The sequence below is a fragment of the Sorex araneus genome, chromosome 3 (genome assembly GCF_027595985.1).
Source record: "Sorex araneus isolate mSorAra2 chromosome 3, mSorAra2.pri, whole genome shotgun sequence".
In the NCBI taxonomy this organism is placed as follows: Eukaryota; Metazoa; Chordata; class Mammalia; order Eulipotyphla; family Soricidae; genus Sorex; species Sorex araneus.
The window spans coordinates 183,507,283-183,528,637 of NC_073304.1; the positions used below are offsets into that span (position 1 = coordinate 183,507,283).

General features: G+C 38.1%; 1 protein-coding gene across 1 annotated transcript in view; it reads left to right on the plus strand.

The window, feature by feature from the left end:
* Positions 1 to 21,355, plus strand: part of STX8 (syntaxin 8) — a 327,110-nt gene that overhangs the window by 52,969 nt on the left and 252,786 nt on the right. The window contains exon 5 of the mRNA XM_004605184.2: positions 19,671 to 19,795. Coding sequence (XP_004605241.1) covers positions 19,671 to 19,795 — 125 coding nt within the window. The remainder of the gene's footprint in view (positions 1 to 19,670; positions 19,796 to 21,355) is intronic.

Genomic DNA, 21,355 nt, shown 5'->3' on the forward strand with positions numbered 1-21,355 from the left:
GGGATAAGTGGAAGAGAGAATAGTAAGAATAACGCGCTCAAAAGAGAATGTGGTCTTCTCCAAGGGTGGAGAGAGCTCTACACACATCCTAGCACTAGACATGAAAGCATGAAAATACACATCTCAAGAGGGGAGATGCGGGCGACACATGTGCTCGGGCACCGTATGTGCTCTGCCATGTGGGCGCAAGCAGGACATGGGCTCAGGCAGCATATGCGCGCCTCCTGAAGTTTTTTAAAACTATATTCCACCATTGTCCTTGACCTGGAGGGTTTCTTTCAGTAGATCTGCTGTAAATCTAAGGGATGCCCCTTTGTATGTAATTTCTTTCTTTGATCTTGCTGTTTTCAGCATTGTACCTCTGTGTATGGTATTAATGATTCTGATTAGGATATGAGTTGGAGTTTTTATTAGGGTCTCTTTTAGCTGGTACCCTTTGGGTCAGGATGCCTGGGTTCTCCAGCTCCGGGCACTTTTCAGCAATGATGTCTTTAACTGTTACTTTCTCATTTGGGGTTGCCTCCCTGACCCTCTGGGACTCCAGTGATTCTTACGTTGTTTCTCTTGAATTCATCTCATAGTTTCCTGTTCTGCCCTTGAGTTGTTTTAAGGACTTTTTTCATCCTCTGACATTCCCTGGAGGTTTTCTGCACATGTCCTTGAGCTTATTGATTTTGTCTTCAGCTGTTGTTACTCTCCTTTTAAGGTCACCCATTAAGTTTTTCAGTTAATCTACCAAATTTTTAATTAATGTCATTTCTCTATGTAATTTTCTTATTTCTGCTCTCATTTTTCCCCCAATATTTTATTGGATGTCTGTTCCACTGCTTCTTTCATATCCTCCTGTATTTTATTGGATGTCTGTTCCACTGTTTCTTTGAGCTCATTAAGCATCTTTGCTGTTTTGTCTCTGAGTTCTTTATCAGAGAGATTATGTATGTGGGCATTCCTTGTTGAGGCTTCGGGGCTCCTATCTTCATCCACCCCTTGTGGTGGGTTTCTGAGCTATTTCTCCATGATGCCTATGGTACTCTGAAGGCAGTTTATTCTAATGCACTATCAGAGTCTCCACCTCACTGCCTGGGAGGGATCTATGGGAACTTGGTGGGTCATGGTCTCTTCTTTCTTCTTTCCCTGAATAGGATATGGTAGGGGAAATTAACTGGTCGCTGGCCCACTCCAGCAAAACTATGCCCACCTGTGGGAGTAGCCAGGCATTAGGGCCTTGCAGGTGCCATTATGGTAGATTCTGTGTCTCAGACTGCCTCTAGCTTGCTGGTTCCCAGAAAATATCTCCTGTTATACCACCAGCTTTTGTCTTTCTCTAGTTGCGTGTGCTCCATGCTGTGATATGTATAATTCTTAAAGATAATCTTTTAATGCTTGCTTGGATTTTAAAATTCAAGTTGACATATAGATTTATTCTACTGTTGGTAGAATTTTATGTTTACCCATCAGTAATTTCATTTGTAATTACATCTTTTCCCATAGAGCATTGCTTTTGGGGCACAGTTACTTGCTTATTTTAGTGTATTTTATCTTCATAAAAATTGAGGGAAAATTAAAACCAAATATGGTGGAAAAGTGTAGAATTAAGATGGAAGCTATGTGCATGCCAGAACCTACATACAAATTGTTCACCTCCCTTGGGCACTCAATTAGTCATTTTACTGGTTGCAGAGAACAAAATGAGAGTGGTCGATCTGTTAATAAAAACAAAATAAAAACAGCACAATTCTAGGGACCACAATTCCACTACATTATATAATCATATAATTGGCTTTTAATTACTTATATACTTATTTTCAAGGTGGATTGGGCAAAAAAATTAAACATTGCCTATAAGTTTAAAATGGTAATTTTTGAACATTTAACATTTGTAGTTAAAATTTAACTGTCCGCCAGTAGATGGCTCTCTGTTACCATCAGTATAAAGTCTAGTAGCGCAACTAATTGATAGCAGAATTTTTTGCTTTTACATATTGCTTCTAACCCCTCTTCTGTTTTCCAGGCACTGTGACAATCAGACAATTAAAGGCTGTTCCTTATAGTCTTAGATGTTTGATTTTAGATTTCCTGGAAGACTGAGGGATATAGCATGTCGGGATTTTTGAAATTCAGTTTGGAAGCCCAAACAATGTCTTTAGATATCCTTTTCCATTCTGTATTACTGATCCTATTTGATATTCATAACTTTTATTGGTAAATTTAATCAGAAATTTCCAGGAAAAATAGGATTGATTTAACATAAAAAATGTTTTATTACAATAGGTTTAAAAAATGGTATAATGAGAATTTTCTTTTTAAATTAAATCGCTGTGAATTACAAAGTTACAAAGGCATTTGTGATAAAGCTTCAGGCGTAAGTTGTTTCAACACCAATCTTTCACCAGTGCCCATTACCCTCCACGAATATCCCCAGGTACCCTCTATCTCCCAGTTTGCTTCTATGCTAAACACTTTTCTCCTTCCCCATTGTCTTAATGTTCCCTTCCCTAATTTATCCCTTCCCATGCCCACCCCAACCCCAGTGCCAAGCTTCCTATGAAGGCCAATTCTTCTGCTCTTCTTTTCTGTTGTCATTGGGCATTTGATATTGTCCCACGATGTTTCTTTATATCCCACATATAAGAGAGCTTATTCTGAATGTGATCCTTTCCCTCTAACTGATTTCACTGAGCATGATACTCTCTGGATTCCTCTATGTTGCAGCAAATTGCATGACTTTATCTTTTCTTAAGATTGAGTAGTATTCCACTGAGAATTTTCTTGATAAGGAAAAATCCAAGATGTTTTCCTTATTTGAGTTCCTAGTTGTCCTAGAGTAATAATTACTGTTTCTTATTCAGTTTAGCCAGAAGTTATTTAGAGAATTTCCTTTGCAAAAGATACAGTATTGCATTGTTTGTTTTTGGAGTAACAGCTTCCAGATGTCACTTGTCTATCTTGTTGACTTCCAGGTTGGTAGATTAGTTCGTGGCACATATACCAGTAAATATTTGTTGGGTTGGACACACAAAAATAATGGGACAGAATATTGGACTTAAATTAGCAATCAAGTGAAAATAAAGCTCCATATATATTATCCTTTGAAGAAGCAGAATTTGTGTTAAAGTTTGAAAAAAATCCTGAAAGGAAACAAAAAAAATTCTATCCCTGTTTTGTGTCTTTTCCCAGAGTTATCCGGATTTAGAAATCTTTATGGGCAGTCTAATTACTAGTCTTGAGGAGTTTTTCTTTGAATTGCTGGTGAATTGTTCCTTTTTTGCTGTTCTTTTGTCAGACCTCCATCACCTTTTTCATACTCCTGTAACCTTTTGCCTAAATCACACTAATCTTTGGCCTTCCTTTGTGACTGCTGCCTTTCCTCAGTATATTCCAGTTTGCATATTATTGCGATTCTTTATAAGGAATTTATGTCAAAGGATATATTTCTATTTAAGTTTGAGCCTCTGTGCATCTTTACAATCACAGAAAGAAACTACCAAAAATTTTGGAAAACAATTGCCTTTTCAATTTACAGTAGCATTTTCACATCTTTTGAAAGTCTTATTATAAAGCCTTGTATACTCAGTTCCATTCACTGACACCTTTAGAATACCTTCTTTACTCATAATTGCAGATTTCTGTGTTTTCTTATATCTTTTGTCCACTAATATTTTTCAGGTAAAGCAAATATTTTATATAATCACTTTGACATCTTTTGAAATACTAAGTAAAGCTAAATAAAGCTATAAGAATATAAGAATGAACTCTAACAAACTTATGAACTCTAACAAACTCTAACAAATCAGTGAATTCTAACAAATTTTGTATGACATAGAAAAACATGGATTATTTTCCCCACTCAGTATTGTCATATTTTTAATAATATACTTCAGATGCTTTGGGGGATGAAAATGAAGCGATTTTGTATCTTCAGAAGTGACTGGAATCTTTTGGTAAAACCTTACTAATGATCTTTTGGTAAAACCTTACATATAATTGCTAACTTGAAAGAATATGGGTGAAAGTCATGGGAAAAAGTCATTTTAAATCTCTCAGAGTTAATATTTCTTCAACTTTAAAAAAATTTTAAATTTATTTTTATTTAACTTTTTTTATTTTAATGAATCACCATGAGATACAGTTACAGACTTACAAACTTTCATGATTGCATTCCAATCAAACAGTGTTTGAGTACCCATCCCTTTACCAGTGCCCACTCTCCATCACCGTTGTTCCCAGTATGATTCCCTCTAACCCCACCCCTTCCCACTTGTTGCCTCTATGGTGGCACATTCCCTCTTTTTCTTTCTGTCCTTTTGGTGTTGTGGTTTGCAATATAGGTACCAAGCAGCCATCATATTTGGTCTATAGTCTACTTTCAGCACGCATCTATTATCTTGAGTGATTACTCCAACCACCATTTAGTTAGTGCTCCCTTCTCCATCCCAGCTATCTTTTACCCCAGTGCATGACATCAGTTTCCAAGGGGGTCTCAGGTGGGAAGGGGGCTTTCAGGGTCCCAGGGTCCAATTTCGGGGCACACCGACCTGGAGGCTATACCCTTTCTTCAACTTTTCAAAAGAGAAATGTTCCTTCATTCGTCATTCTAGAAGCATGATTAAACCATTGGCTGTTTTAATGATAGAGTTGGGTTTCAAGTAATTTTCTATCTTCTTGCACAAAATCTGTCTTTGGTGTTAAAATCTGTAGGTGAGTAGCAGTAATTAAGGTTTTTCTTGTTAAATCTTTGGAGATAGAAATGTTAATCTCCCTCATTTCCTATCTCTTGCTTTAAAAAGATCATTGCTATTTCTTTTGTTATTTTTATAAACATTTATTGACCCTATTCTCTAGTTTATTCCAAGGCACTTTTTTCATGGAACCAAGTGTATAGACATGACTGTTATGTGGTCTCTTCCCTTTTAGAGCTCATAATTTTGGAAGGGAGACATATGAGTAAATAGCTAACTACAATTCTCCTTGATAAATGTCACATTAGGGATTTGGAACAAATCGCCATGAGAGTACCATGGAGTGATTAATTCAAAAGAAGGGGGTAGGTAAGGGGATCAGGAAAGACTAAACAGCAGAAGTGACATTTGAGTTAAGCCTTAGGGGATGAATAGAATTTTGCCAGGTGGACAAACGTTTGGGGGTGGGAGTTTCCAGACTCATACAAAAACATGAGTGTGAAAGTAATGCATTTTTTAAAATGGAAAGTTAATGCTTTTGTCTGAAAAGTGTTGAACAGTCTGTGGTGAAAGAGAGTAGAGTGTGAAAGTGAGTGGAGATGGAGATGATGTTGCAGAGAACACTGGGGCCATATTGTAAATCTTAAGCTTCATCCATAGATTCTGTAGCACTGTAGCACTGTTGTCCCATTGTTCATCGTAACATCTCCATTGTGATACTTGTTGTTACTGTTTTTGGCATATAGAATATACCACAGGTAGCTTGCTAGGCTCTGCCGTATTGCTGTAGTGGTTTATTGATTTTAGGATCTTTTTTCACGTACTTTTAGGATCTATATATATTATCTTGTCACCAACAAATACTGATAAAACTTTACTTCTTTGTTTCCATACTGGATCCCTTTGATTTCTGTTTCTTGTATGAGTGCTGCTGCTAGGTCATCTAATAAATTATTTAATGTAAATAGAAACAGTGGATATCCTTGCCTTCTGCCTGATTTTAGTGGAAATGCTTTCAGTTTTTCATCATTAAAAATGAAACTAGTTGTGGATATGTTACAGATGGTTGTTACTGTATTAAGGTTACTTTCACCCCTATTTTATTGAGGATTTTTAAATCATTAATGAATGTTGGATCTTGTTAGAACTTCTCTCTGCATCAATTGACATGATCATATAATTTTTATCTTTTTATTTGTTATGTGTTTTTTTTTTTCTTTTTGCATCACACCTGGCGATGCACAAGGGTTAACTCCTGGCTCTGCACTCAGGTGTAACTCCTGGTGGTGCTCGGGGGACCATGTGGGATGCTGGAAATCGAACCTGGGTCAGCTGCATGCCAGGCAAACGCCATACTCGCTGTGCTATTGCTCCAGCCCAATTTTTATATGTTGAAAAGTTCTTGCATCTTTGCAAATGAATCCCACTTTTTTGTAGTGTGTAATTTTTTGATGTGTTGGATTTGGTTTGCTAAGATTTTGTTTCTGTGTATGACAAACTTCTATTTTCAGTATATCATAGTATGAGAAGATAGTTGATACAGTTTATGTCCTCTTAATTTTATGGAGGTATGTTACATGGCCCAGCATGTGATCTGTCTTGGAGAATATCCCAGATGCTGGAGAAGAATGTATATTCAATTATGGGTGATGAAGAGCCCTGTGTATATCTACTAACCCCCTCTCTTCCATGTCTACCTTCAAAGCAGTATTTCCTTGCTGAGATTGAGTTTTGTTGATCTATCAAGGGGTCACAAAGCTGTGTTGAAGTCTCTACTATTGTGTTGCTACCAGTGTCCTTGAAGTCTATTAACCTATTGTTTTAAGTATTTTGCTCATCCTTGTGTGCTGAAAGTAGATAATGGACCAAACATGATGACCTTTCAGTGTCTGTATTGCAAGCCATAATGCCCAAAAGTAGAGAGAGAGTATGGGGAATATTGTCTGCTATGGAGGCAGGGGGAAAGTAGGTAAGGGGGGTATACCGGGGATATTGGTGGTGGGGAATGTGCACTGATGGAGGGATGGGTGTTTGATCATTGTGTGATTGTAACTCAAACATGAAAGCTTGTAACTATCTCACGGTGATTCAATAAAATAAAAAAAAAATAGCTAAAAAAAAAGTATTTTGCTCATCCCTTATTGGGTGCATAGATGTTTTAGAGTGTAATTTCTTCTTGGTTAATAATCCCTTGATTATTATTATTATTATTATTATTATTATTATTATTTTGCTTTTTGGGTCACACCCGGCAATGCTCAGGGGTCATTCCTGGCTCTGCACTCAGGAATCACCCCTGGCGGTGCTCAGGGGGCCATATGGGATGCTGGGAATCGAACCCGGGTCGGCCATGTGCAAGGCAAAGGCCCTACCCGCTTTGCTATTGCTCCAGCCCCAATAATCCCTTGATTATTGATAAGTGACTTTTGCTCTTTCTAATTATTTTCTGTCTGAAATCTATGTCATTGGATTCTAGTATGGCCACCCTGACTTTTCTGAAGGAGTTGTTTACTTGAAAAATTGTTCAGCCTTTGACTTTGAGTCTATGTTTGCTCTGACTATTTAGATGTGTTTTTTGTAGGCAGCAAAATGTTGATTTCAATTTTTAAATCTGTTTTGCCTCCCTGTGTCTCTTAATTGATATATTTAGGTGATTGACATTGAGAGAGATTATTGTCATAGGATATTTTGCCATTTTTCTTTAGTAGTTTGTTGAGTTTGTGGGATTTGTCTTGCTTATGGTTGCTCCATCAGTTCTTCTTTCAAGATTGGTTTTGAGTCTTTTGAAATTCCTGAGCTATTGTTTATCCAGGAAGTTGCGTATCATTACTCAGATATGAATGAGTATAGCTAGATAAAGTATTCTTGGTGAGGCCTTCATTTCATTTCTTTTTTTAACTGTATCCCACCATCAACATCTGGCCCTTGAGGGTTTCATTCCGTAGATCTGCTGTAAATCTAAGGGATGCCCCTTTGTATGTAATTTCCTTCTTTGATCTTGTTGCTTTCAGTTTTTTATTTTTATCTGTGGTTTTCATCATTCTGATTCGGATATATCTTGGAGTGTTTATACTAGGGTCTTTTTTAGCTGGTACCTTTCAGCCTTCTTTTATCTGGTTGCCTGATTTCTCCAGTTCTGAGAACTTTCCAGCAATGATGTCTTTGACTGTTACTCCCTCATTGGGGTTGCCTTCATGTCTCTCTGGAACTTTGATGATTCTTATGTTGCTTCTCTTGAATTCATCCCATAATTCTCTGCTCTGGCCTTTAGTGATTTTGAGGACTTGCTCCATATTTTGCAAATCCCTGGAGATTTTTGCATCTCATCTTCAAGCTCTCAAATTCTGTCTTTAGCTGCTGTTACTTTTGAGGATATCCATTGAGTTTTTCATTTCATCTACTTAATTTTTTATTACTGACACTTCTGCTTGTGGTTTTCTTATTTCTTCTCTCATATCCTATTTTATTTTATTGGATACCCTTTCCACTTTAAATTTTTTTTTTTTGGGTCACACTCGGAATTGCACAGGGGTTACTCCTGGCTCTGCACCCAGGAATTACTCCTGGCGGTGCTCAGGGGACCATATGGGATTCTGGGAATCAAACCCGGGTCGGCTGCATGCAAGGCAAACGCCCTACCCGCTGTGCTATTGCTCCAGCCCCCAAATTTTTATTTTATTATATTGAATCACTGTGAAACAAAATACAAAGCTTTCAGGTATGTCTCAGTCATATAATGATTGAAACCCCATCCCTTCACCTGTGCACATGTTCCACCACCAAGGACCCCAATATAGCCCCCTTCCACCCAGCCCCCACCTAAGTAGTTAATGATCTTCATTTTATTCTTTGTACTTTGAATACATTCAATATTTCAATAGAGAACTCACAATTATTGTTTGGAATTTCCCCCCAACAATCAGGCCTGCTGAAAAGAATTTCTTTTCATTGCTGAGAGTAAAGATTCTATGAGCTCAAGATTCTATGAAGGTTTTGGATTTCTGATATTTTAGTTCAGTTCACAGTCTAGATGCATTTCTGTAAGAAGCCGCTCTGGGTGCCAAAATGGGTTAGATGACCTCTTGGATCATAGTCTTTAAGAGCAGAGGGTCTGTTTTGCGAGCAGCAGCTCCGGTTCTTATCTAGGCCAAGGGCATGCCAGTACCGCCCTCTTCCCATGATCGCCTATGGTCCACAACATTGCAAAGTTCCTATGTCTGGGTGGAAGTCTTAGGGGTTGGCTCTCACCATGTGGATGATGCCGCCGCCGCCAGGGTGGAGAGGGAAAATCCTCCCCGGGTGGGATGTACAGCTCACAGTCTAGATGCATTGCTGTAAGAAGCCGCTTTGGGTGCCAAAATGGGTTAGAAGACCCCTTGGATCATAGTCTTTAGGAGCAGAGGGTCCCCCTTTCCACTTTTCTATGAGCTCATTAAACATTCTCACCATTTAGTCTTTGAATTCTTTATCAGAAAGGCCATGTATGTGGCATTTCTTGTTGAGGCTTCAGGGCTCCTATCTTCATCCACTCTTTGTGGGATTCTTCTCCTTTTTTCCAGTTTGCCTGTGGTAGTTGGAAGAGTTATTTTCTGGTAGACTATCAGCATCACCCCCCAACCACCTCCCTCACTCCATGGAGAACTCTGAGCAGCTCAGTGGGTAGTGGTTTCTTCTTTCGCATCAAGGATATTCCCTTCCAATTTGGTGTTCCTATGTAATTGTGTGGTGCCGCTTGCACCGACTCAGGGAATGTGTTCTATGGCTTGAATTTACTCTTACTTTTTGATAGTGATTGTTTTGTTTCTTGCACTCATCATTACTTTTGTGGATTTTGATGGGATGTTGATTGAAGTAGGGGCTAGTGGAGTTTGGCTTAATCTGGTTGGGGTAGCAGGTTGCCCTGGTGAGAGTTCAGTATAAGAGGCCAAGTTGTGAATCTTATGTGATATGTAGTGGGGTATTAACCAGGCTATCTGTTGGGAAAACCACACCCACCACTGGTCTGACCTATGGGTGGAGCCAAGCATCAGTGGCATTCAGCATTGGTCACAGAATGTGTGTTCTGAACCTGAGGTTGGTTTTCTCACTTCAGGGAGGCAGGAAAATGCTTTCCAAGCATTTGTGTGCTGCTGGGCACTCATTCAAGAAAAGTTTCTTCCTGTGTGGAGAGAATAACCTCACTAGTCACCTGTGAATTTTACTGACTTAATGGCCTCTCTTCCACTATTTAGTCATGCATATGTGGAGCAGTGGGTGAATTGACTTGCTAACTGCTGTGGGATGTGGACCCTACTATTTATTTTCTATTGAACTATATTGGAGCAAGATAAGAATAATTTTCTAGTGCTTAGGACTTACCTAGATCTGAATTTAGTCCTTATATATCTTTCCTATACATTTTTTTATTAATTTGGATTGATATTAATATTAAATTTTTCCCATGTTATACTTGATTCTGTAATTGGTGCTAATATATATGTATGTATGTAATATTCATATACATTATACATCTATCTAATTAAAGGCTCAGGTCTACTTTTCTGGTTTTGGACATTGCTAAAGCGATGTTCTAATCTTTTTAGCCTTTTAATAATTTTTCAATGTATACCTGGGTCTGGAGCGATAGCACAGTGGATAGGGCGTTTGTCTTGTATGCAGCCAACCTGGGTTCGATTCCTCTGTCCCTCTTGGAGAGCCTGGCAAGCTATGAGAGTATCTCGCCTGCTCAGCAGAGCCTGGCAAGCTACTTGTGACATATTTGATATGCCAAAAACAGTAACAACAAGTCTCACAATGGAGATGTTACTGGTGCCTGTTCGAGCAAATCGATGAGCAACGGGATGACAGTGATACAATGATACCTTAGGTGTGGTTATATCTCTCATTAAGACACAGTAACTATAGAAAACTACTGTATCATTAACTTATGTGAAAAATACTAATTTGAATGGATGCTCAGAGCTGGTGATAGATGCCCATTTGATGTTACTTTATGTAATTTTGAACCATTCTATCATTTACAGTAAATTCTTTTGCTAGTTACTGTGCACTGTACCCCATAGCACATACAATGATCAAGAACTGACAGTTGCAAGATGTCATAAGAATTGAGGGTATGTCTTAATTGTAAATTTCCTTCTTTACTTTTATCATTGCTTTCTTTTTATTTATTTATTTTTATTGAATCCCCGTGAGATACAGTTATAAAGCTTTCATGATTAAGATTCAGTCATACAATGATCAAATACCCATCCCTCCACCAGTGCGCATTTTCAACACCAATGTCCCTAGTACCCCTCCCGCCACCCCCACCCCATCCTACCCCTTCCCTCTGTGGCAGGCACCTTCCTTCTTACTCTCTATTTTGGGGCATTATGGTTTGCAAAACAGATACTGAGAGGCCATCATGTTTCTTCCTTAGTCTACTTTTAGTACCATCTTCCATCCTGAGTAATCCCCTCCAGCCATCATTGACTTAGTAGTCCCTTCTCCATCCCAACTGCCTTTTCTCCCCCAGTACATGAGGAAGGCTTCTAAACTTCAGCACAGTTCCCCTGGCCCTTGTCTCTACTGTCCATGGCTGTTAGTCTCATATTACGTTATTTTACATTCCACAAATGAGTGCAGTCATTCTATGTCTGTCCCTCTCTTTCTGACTCATTTCACTTAGCATAATACTCTCCATGTCCATCCACTTATCAGCAAATTTTATGACTTTTTTTTTCTAACATGCTGCATAATATTCCATTGTGTAGACATACCAAAGTTTCTTTAACTAGTCCTCTGTTCTCAGGCCCTCAGGTTGTTTCCAGATTCTGGCTATTATGAACAGTGCGGCAATAAACATACAAGTCATTGCTTTCTTCTTTCTCCTTCAAAATTGTTAGAAATTAAATTCTAGATAATAAATTCAAACTCTTGACATCTTAGGTATTTGAAACTGACAAAGTAGTAAAGAAATGTATCTACTATTTAATCATATAGAGGCAAGTCATACTTCTGTTTGGCATATTAATACTTCTAAGTACAGTGATCACTTTAAAATTTTTGCCTAAAGAATTAAAACTTTTCATCCAGTTTGTTCCTGTTTGCTTTTTTCACTCATATCGTCTTCTTCTATAGGTTTTATTGTTTCACTAAATTAGAAGTGAAATTAATATAGTCTTTTGGGATATATTCTTTTAGTAAGAAATACCTCACTGCCTTCTGTCATGTATCACAGTAACTGGCAAACTGATAAAACAATTTATTGAATGATTGTTTTCTTCAGGCATTGTATTAAGCACTTTGAACACAATTTGTATGTTCTCCCCCTCATTCAACTCCCACAGATAGATGCAACATTTCTATTGAGAATTTATGCTTCTAAGAGCAGAAACAGACTTGTTTTCTCTATATTACTTTCCCCCTCCTCCAGTACCACATAGTTATTATTAGAAAATAGTTTTTAACACATGGATTATATTATTTAATCCTTAGCAACCCCTGTGGTAGATATAACTCTCAGATATTATTGGTGCATGGTGGAGCCAGGACTAAAGCTTATGTTTACAGCTCTTCCTTCATTCTCTGTTTCGAGAGTTGTGTATAGTTTAATCAGGAGTAAATGTCAGGACTCGGGAGATAGCACAGGTGTAAAGGTTGCAAGCATTAGTTCTACATATCCCTGTTTTGATCCATGGCATTATATGCTCCCCAACCCTTGGCCTCACCAGGTATTAACCACAACTACCTGAGTCTTGTTCTGGTGGCCCCTGAATACTCCCAGGGGGACCCTTGTGGTCTACACTGCAGGGCCTGAGCAGCATTGAGCCATCATTGCTATACGCGGCCTTTGTGACCTGAGTCACTCTTAGATAGACCCTGCATTCAAAATATAAAGAAAGACAAGTTTACAGTTCCTGCATTCTACTTAACACTTATCTATATAAGAGATCAAACCATAAGATAGCAGTGATTTCTAACCAAGGGCTAGAAAAACAAATAATAGAAGTGTGAGAGAATATGTATCAACAGCCTGGGCTGTGCCTGCACATAAGTATTAACTGTTATTATTGCAGGTAATACTATGTGTCACATCATCATTTTTATCATATTATATGAGTTATATAAAGAATATGTGGTAGTGAATGCCTCTATCTGGGTTGTGATAGTTTTATGAGCAAAATAGTTCTTTTGGCAAGGATGGAATGTAGACAGGTTGGGGCAGGGAAAGGAGACACTTGTTCTAAGACTTCTATAAAAATGGGTCCTAACGTCAAAAATGTGTTATCTGTTCCTCAGACTGTAATATTTCTGAATTAATACATTTTAGTATTGACAAGTGAGTTATTAGGAGAAATAAAAGTTGGTACTGATATCTCAAAATTTATCTATTATGCTATAAATTCTACAAGCATATTTATAAAATTGGATTCGAAACACTGAATGTTTCTGTGAGCAACTGGTGCTTTCCATTAAAACTTTATATGATCATTTTGTGTGTGTGCTATATAATGTTATATCTTCTTTTTCACCTAAATTTTATTAAAGCACCATGATTTACAAAGTTAATCTATTGTATTTTAGACATACCGTGTTCCATCACCATTCCTGCCACCAGTGTCAATTTCCTTCCACCAGCGTTCTCAGGTTCCCTCTCCTACCCTGCCATTCCAGCCTGCCATTTTGACAGGCACCTTTTACAGTTTCGTTATTAAAGTTCAGGTTTTCCCCCAAACCCGTGTACTTCTGAAAGCCCCAGCAGGCATGCTCACCTTCCTCCCACAACCGCTACTATATTGACTCACACTGGCCCTGCTTTACTTATGTCCTACTAACTCTCCCAAGAGATGCACTTCAGGCATCAAAAATTTATGGAATCACCAGTCCCCACAGCTGAAAACTTTAGGGTTCCCTCCGAGGGGGGGCAGGCTGAATATCCCCCCAGCCAGAACTCCAGCAGCTGCAGTCACACCCCACCAATGCAGCTATGCCAAGGGTTTGATTCTACTGCTTCACAAATATTTTCTGCAGAGTAGCCAATCTGTGAATAATTTTAGGTGTCTGGTACTCAGGCTTAGAACTGTGGTGCTTTTCAGATTTTGGGTGGGTAGCTTCCCCCCAACCTCCCATACTTCTGGAAGCCCTAGCAGTCAGGCCCATCACTGCCATGTTGACTCACACATAGGTCCAGCTCTACTGACCCCTGATTAAATCTTTCAGGAGGTGCACACCAAGCAGCACCACCTAAAACAACAGACAACTACAACTTAATATATTCTTGGCAAGGACCTAACCCTGCAACCAGATACAACAATTTTTACAAAAATTGATTTTTTATACATACTGCTTTTAATAGCAGAGCTGTGTTACATAATCAGTTTTAGTTGTAGAATTGTATCAAAAGTTGTGAAGTTTTCTTTATTAAAATAAAATTTAAAAAACCAAGGCAAGTCTATTGTATTAGTAGCCAACCTAGTAAACCAAAATTAAGTCAAAGTTTCTACACATAAGTCCAACTAAAAGGATACACAAAAAATTGACAAGACAGTCCCAAATGAGCCAATAGATTCTGCTGTAACAAATAAAATTCTTTGCTTTCCTTCAGCATCTTTTTAATGAAAATCTTCCTCCAGCCTTTTATTATAAGATGTCCCTTAACCACTTCTGGTTAGTGATAGATTAGGCATTGCCAGATTTGAATGGATATTTGTTCAAATAAGCTCAGTAGTTAAAAATGAAAAAATCTGGATCCCTTTATTTCACTGTTGTTGACTCTGTGGTTTGGATATTTATCTCTATCATTCCTTACTGCCACCGATGTACCCGTATCGCCTTGACACCTTGACCTGTTGAATTCTATCTCTTTGCTTCTTCCCCTTCACTCTATTTATTTTCTTATTCTCCTTGTACTCTGGGGCCAAGGATGATGATCCCCTTTTAAACTATTGCATAGTTACAGTTATTCTACATGCTACATATAAGTAATATTATCCTTCTTCTGGCTTCCTCCATTTAACATGATATGTTCCAGTTCCATCCATGTTGTAGCAAATTGTGTGATTCATCTTTCCTTACAGCTACATAGTATTCTATATATTCCACATCTCCATGGTGCATTAATCTGTTGTGGGATGTCTAGGTTGATTCCAAATCTTAGCTGTTTTATTGAATGCTGCAATGAATAATGGTGTGCACATGCCCTTTTGAATGAAGGTTTTTATGTGCAGGGTGTACATATCCACGTGGTATGGCTGGGTCTTATGGTAACTCAATTTTGAGCTCATTGTAAATCTTCCTTGCTGCTTTCCATAGTGGTTGAACCAGATAACATCCCCACCAACACAGATTGTTCCCAGTTATGCCAAAACCGGTAACAACAAGTCTCACAATGGAGATGTTACTGGTGCCCGCTCGAGCAAATCGATGAACAATGGGGCAACAGTGCTACAGTGCTACAATGCCATTCTCACTGGTGTGAGATCATATCTCATTGTTTTCTGATTTGGATTTTCATAATAAGTGTTGATGAGTGTTTTTCATGTGCCTTTTATTCCCCTAGTGAATTAGACAAAGCTTGTCTATCTTCTTTATTCTTTTGATGAACCAGTTTCTGGTTTCATTGATTTTTAATTTTTTAATTTTTAATTTTTTTATCACCTCTTAATCACTATATCATTGAGTTCTGTTCTGGATTTCATGATTTCTTTCATTCTGCCTGTCTTTGGATTCATTTGTTATTGGTTCTCCAGATATTTCATTTTATTTTATTTTTTAATTTATTTTTTTCAGTTTTGTTCATTTATTTTTATATTTATTTAATAAAGTTGTTCATGATGATTTGTTATATTCAGTATTCTAACACCAATCCCACCACCATAGCAACTTCTCACAACGATTATTTCCAATTTTCCCACCACCCCTCAAGCCTGCCCCTATAGCAGACCCTAAATAATTTTTTATATTGCTGTTATAAATAATTCACTAAAAATGATCAAAAAATTTTCCCTTAGAGGAAAGTGTGTGAAGATTGTTGTAGCTCACCATGGAGCCCTTAAGCCCTTGTATAAGAGATTACTAACATGTTGTTACAGGTTGTATGTTTACATATATATTTTTTAAATTTTTATTTAAAAAAATTTTTGATTAGTGAATCACCATCAGGTTACAGTAACAGATTTACACATTTTCGTACTTGTGTTTCCCTCATAAAATGTTCGAGCACCCATCCCTCCACCAGTGTCCATCTCCACCACCAGTGAACCCAGTATCCCTCCCACCCCCCGCTTCTGTGGCAGGACATTCCCTTTTGTTCTCTCTCTCCTTTTGGGTGTTGTGGTCTGTAATAGGGGTATTGAGTGGCCATTGTGTTCAATCTATAGTCTACTTTCAGCACGCATCTCCTCTCCTGAGCAGGTTCTCCAACCACAGTTTACTTGATATTCCCTTCTCTATCTGAACTGCCTTTTCCCCCAGCATGTGAGGCCAGATTCCAAGCCATAGAGCCAACCTCCTGGTACTTATTTCTACTATTCTTGGGTGTTAGTCTCCTACTCTGTTAATTTATATTCCACAGATGAGTGCAATCTTTCTATGTCTGTCTCTCTCTTTCTGACTCATTTCACTTAGCATGATACTTTCCATGTTGATCTACTTATATACAAAATTCATGACTTCATCTTTTCTAACAGCTGCATAGTATTCCATTTTATAGATGTACCAAAGTTTCTTTCACCAGTCATCTGTTCTTGGGTACTTGGGTTTTTTCCAGGTTCTGGCTATTGTAAACAGTGCTGCGATGAACATATAAGTGCAGATGTCGTTTTGACTGTACTTTTTTGCTTCTCCGGGATATATTCCCAGCAGTGGTATTGCTGGGTTAAACGGGAGCTCAATTACTAATTTTTTGAGGAGTGTCCATATTGTTTTCCAGAAGGGCTAAACAAGTCAGCATTCCCACCAACAGTGTAGAAGGGTCCCTTTCTCCCCCCCATCCCCTCCAACAGTGGTTGCTTTTGTTCTTTTGGATGTGTGTTAGTCTCTGTGGTGTGAGGTGGTATCTCATAGTTGTTTTGATCTGCATCTCCCTGATGATTAGTGATGAAGAGCATTTTTTCATGTGCCTTTTGGCCATTCGTACCTCTTCTTTGGGAAAGTTTCTGTTCATTTCTTCGCCCCATTTTCTGATGAGGTTGGATGTTTTCTTCTTGTAGAGTTCAACCAGTGCCTTATATACCCTTGATATCAACCCCTTATCGGATGGGTATTGGGTAAATATCCTTTCCCATTCTGTAGATTGTCTTTGTATTCTGGTCACTGTATCTTTTGCAGTGCAGAAGCTTGCACATTGAAGACAAAGTCGGCGAAACCCTCCACAATATTGAAGCTAAAGATATCTTCAAAGATGACACGCAACTGATCAACCAAATGGAAACAGAGATAAACAAATGGGACTATATTAAAATCTCCAGATATTTTAGATGTACACTTTTGGGTTCTTGATTTTATTTTTCTTCTTTCCTAGTGTAGGCCTGTATTGCTATGTGTTTTCGCCTAAGTATGGTTTTTGATGTGTCCCATAGATTTTGATAACTTGTTTTTTTATTATCATTAGTCTCAAGGAATTTTTAAAAATTTCTTCCCATGTTTTTTCTTGTTGAGTCTTCAAGGTGTTAAATTTTCTCCAAATCTTCTTTTTTATGATTAATTTCTGTCTCTGTGGCATTGTGGTCTGATAGAATGCTTGGTATGATTATATCTTTGTGAATTAATGTAGGTTTGTCTTTTGCTCTAATGTGTGACATACTCTGGAGAATGTTCAGTGTGTGTTAGAGAAAAATGTGTATTTGGATTTTTGAGGATGTAAGGCCCTGTATATATCCATCATTCTCAGCTCTTCTAAATTTTTACTTAGTGCTCTTATATCTTTACTGATATTTTGTCTAGTTGATCTATCCAGTGGTGACAGTGTTGAAGTTCCCTATTACTCTTGTTTTTCCATCCATTTATTTCTTTAGTTTGTGAGCTAAAGCCTTATAAACTTTGCTGATCCAACATTTGGCATTTATGCTAGTACTTCTTGATCTAATGTTCCCTTAATAAGCAGTGTTCATCTCTTTCTTTAAATTGAATTTTGTTTGGTCTTATATATGTATGGCTTTCTCAGCTTTTTTCTCTTTACCATTGGCTTTATGGTTGTTTTTCATCTTTTCACTCTGAGCCTGTGTCCATCCTGTGATTTTAGAGGTGTTTCCTATAAGCACCAAATGGATAGGTGGATTTTGTTTCCTGATCCATCCTGCTACTCTTTGCTATTTGATGGGGGATTTCAGTCCATTTATATTCATAGAAATTCTTGACATAAAGGGTTATATGTCCACTCTTCTGTTTGGGGTTGTTGCTTCTACAAATGACTCTTGGGTTTGTATAAATCGTCTTTCAGTCTTTCTCATTCAGGGCTGGTTTAGTTGTAGCAAATGCTGTCAGCTCTTGCTTGTCTCTCAGTGTTTTTATCTTTCCTTCCCTGCTAAATGACTATTTCCCAGTGGACTCTAGTTTGAAATTTTTTCATTGAGTGATTTGAATATGTTATTCCAGCCCTTTCTCTTCTTTACCATTTCTTGGGGAGAGATCTGTTGTGATTTTTGTTATTTCCCTCATATATTTTAGGTTTCTCTTCTCTCTAGAAGCTTTAAGAAGTCTCTCTTTGGATTTTGCGACTTTGAGTACTATGTTCTTCCATTTGGATCTGTTTTGCTTGGTACCCTTTGAGCCTCTTGAATCCGTATATCCAGCCTCCCTCTACAGAATGGGGAAGTTTTCAAATATAATCCCTCCCACTATTTGTTTTTTCCCTTTCTCCTTTTTCTGGTATTTCTATAATTCAGAGATTGTTCTTCTTTCTGTTATCCATTAAGTACCTTAATTTTCTCCTTTTCTAGAGTTTCTCTTTTCTTTTGCCAGTTCCCTATTAGTGCTGACTTGTATTTTTGTTTTCAGGTTTGTCCATCTGGTTCTGTTTGCAGTTCTACTATGGTTTGCTGTTGTGTTCTTTATTTCCTTCATTTCATTTTGTATGGAATCCATCATCCTTTGAATCAGTTCTTCTTTGACTTGGTCTAAGTTTTCATCTAGTGATTGCTTAATTTCACTGGCCAGTGCTTGCTTAATCTCTATTATAATGCAGTGAGTGTTAATTTCAGGTCTCATTATCCAGCTCAAGAGTTTTAATGGGCTTGAGAATTTGCCTGGGTTTCTATCTCTGTCTGACAAAGCACTTGGGTTTCTTATTTTCCCCATTGTTCTTTATGTATATTTATTGTGTATCTGTTCTTTATGTTTACATATGTTTATTCTGGAGGTTCAGATTTCCAGTTATTTAAGAACTGATCTGTTTAGTTGTTACTGATAATATATGTGGTTTTCAAATGATTTCTTTTACTTTGTTTGCTTATAACAAGGGGTCTTCAACTAGTCATTCTTTTTAGTTAACTGATACTTATGAGTAAGGTGAGTGAAGTATGATTGTTGCGTATCACCGGCTTCAAAATAATTTCAAAAAAAAAAAGAGCTTTTTCATAATAATCACACTGGATCCACTAGCGACCATGTGGTTTTGGGTTTGAAGCATGACTTCGTGATCTACAGATTGGGATTGATAAGGTAGAGTCCCTCAAACCCACTTCCATTTTGTGTGTTTTTGAAATGTAAGATTCTTCCTCATTTATGTTTGACATAAATGCATTCTAGAGGATTAGTAAAAAAGAATTTGATGTGCTGTCACGGTCTTTTAAAAGTCTTCAATTCTTTTAGGGAATAGACTTCTACAGTATTCATCCTGAAATCTCTTCCACCACTGTATACAGTTGCTAGCATCAACTAAAGGTGAAGTTTGTTGTGGTTGAATTAAATGTATTAAAAGAATGCATGAGTGACCATCTTTGTGCTTCTGAGAGTAATTTTTAACAGAATATATTTTGAATAATGTAACATGTTTAATGTTGTTTGTAGGTCCAGCCTGATGACTGGAGGGGCCAAACGAGAATTACCTAACCCTTGGCTCTTCGAGGAGCCAGAGGAGACAAGAGGCTTGAGTTTTGATGAAATTCGGCAACAGCAGCAGAGAATTATTCAAGGTAGTGGATACTCAAATAGAGTGGGTTCAAATGCCTTCTCAGATTTTTACTGTGGGCCCGACTATCCTTATATTAATTGGACACTGGAAGTAAAACAGTTGGCCTTCAGAAACTATTTTTAATTTTGTGCTTCCGGATTTCTTAGACAGACAAATGCTATCATTCACCTGATAGCTCTTGGAACAATCAGTTCTCTATGAGGAGACATCATCTTCTCCATCATTTGGTGTCTGTTTTCCAGATTGGTGATTCTAATAGGTTTGTAATGGTAAATCTTTGATCTGAATTACCCTGATGACATACAATGTGTAGATTCTTATCATATGCTTATTTGTCATCTGTTAATATTAATTGGTGAGATGTGTGCTAACAGATTTGACCCATCGAGAGTTTAATTGAATAACGGATCTTTATCAGGTGTATCTTTTGTGGGCCGGAAAGATTCTACAGTGTGTAGGATGTTTGTCTTGTGCTCTGCTGACCTGAATTCCATCCCTTGCACCCCAGTGGACCCATGAGTGCAGAGCCAGGAGTAAACCCTGAGCACTGCCAGGTACCGCCCAAAAAGAAAAAAACAAGCAAAAAACCAGATATCTTTTGCTGATTTTATTTTTCTGTCGTATGGCTTGTCTTCATATTTTTCTGACAATGTCTGTCTCAGCAGACATTATAATTGTAATGAATTTTAACCTGTCAGTTCTTGTCTTTCATTGGTTATGTCTTTGGTATTATATTTAAAAAAAAAAAAGTTATCACCAGACTTTGTTTTGTGTTATACATGTAAGCATCCTAGAATTTTCCACACAATTCTAATTGTATCATATCAAATCATTAGTTCTTCTGGAATATGTAGAGAGAGGAAAGGAGGATAACAGATCAATAACTTTACAGTCAGGTAAATACAGGAAGGTTGTTGTTAACTGATGCAGAGATTCTGAAGCAAGAACTCAGTGCTGGGTCAGAAAACCTGAACTATAATAGGATTTTTTACTGGAAACTCTGTGTAGACAACTCTGAGATTTTGAAAAATATCTCCAGAAGAGCCAATAGTAGAGAGGTATCCACTAGTTAAGTTTATCACCAGAAGATTGTCCTTGTTCTCCTGTAAATGTTAAGTGTAATTAACTAAGGCTCGCCGAGGGGCGTGCGCACTCGCGGGCTCTCTGGGTGGCTCTGTCTCACCGCCTGCGTTCGGTACCCCGGAACCGCTATGTGTGCTGTCAGTTGAGGGCAGGCAACGGAAGGAAGAAGGCCAAACTGTTTGCTCGATCAGTTTATTTCATTCTCTCTCCCTGCTTCTCTCCCGGCTCTCGGTCTCTCTCTGGATCTGTGGATCTGGGCCCCGTGGATCTGGCCCCCCAACTCACTCTTACAGCCTAGTTAAATCTCCCCAGCACGAGGGGGTTGGGGGTCTACACCTAGGTGTGGTCACAATCAATAGGGTAAGGTTCCTTTCCCTTAGGGGATGCTTCTCCAAGGACTTAATTCTCTTTCAGCAGGAGGATCCACCCAAGGGCGGAGTCCCATGAGTGTGTTTCTCTTCTCCTCAGCCAGCAAACA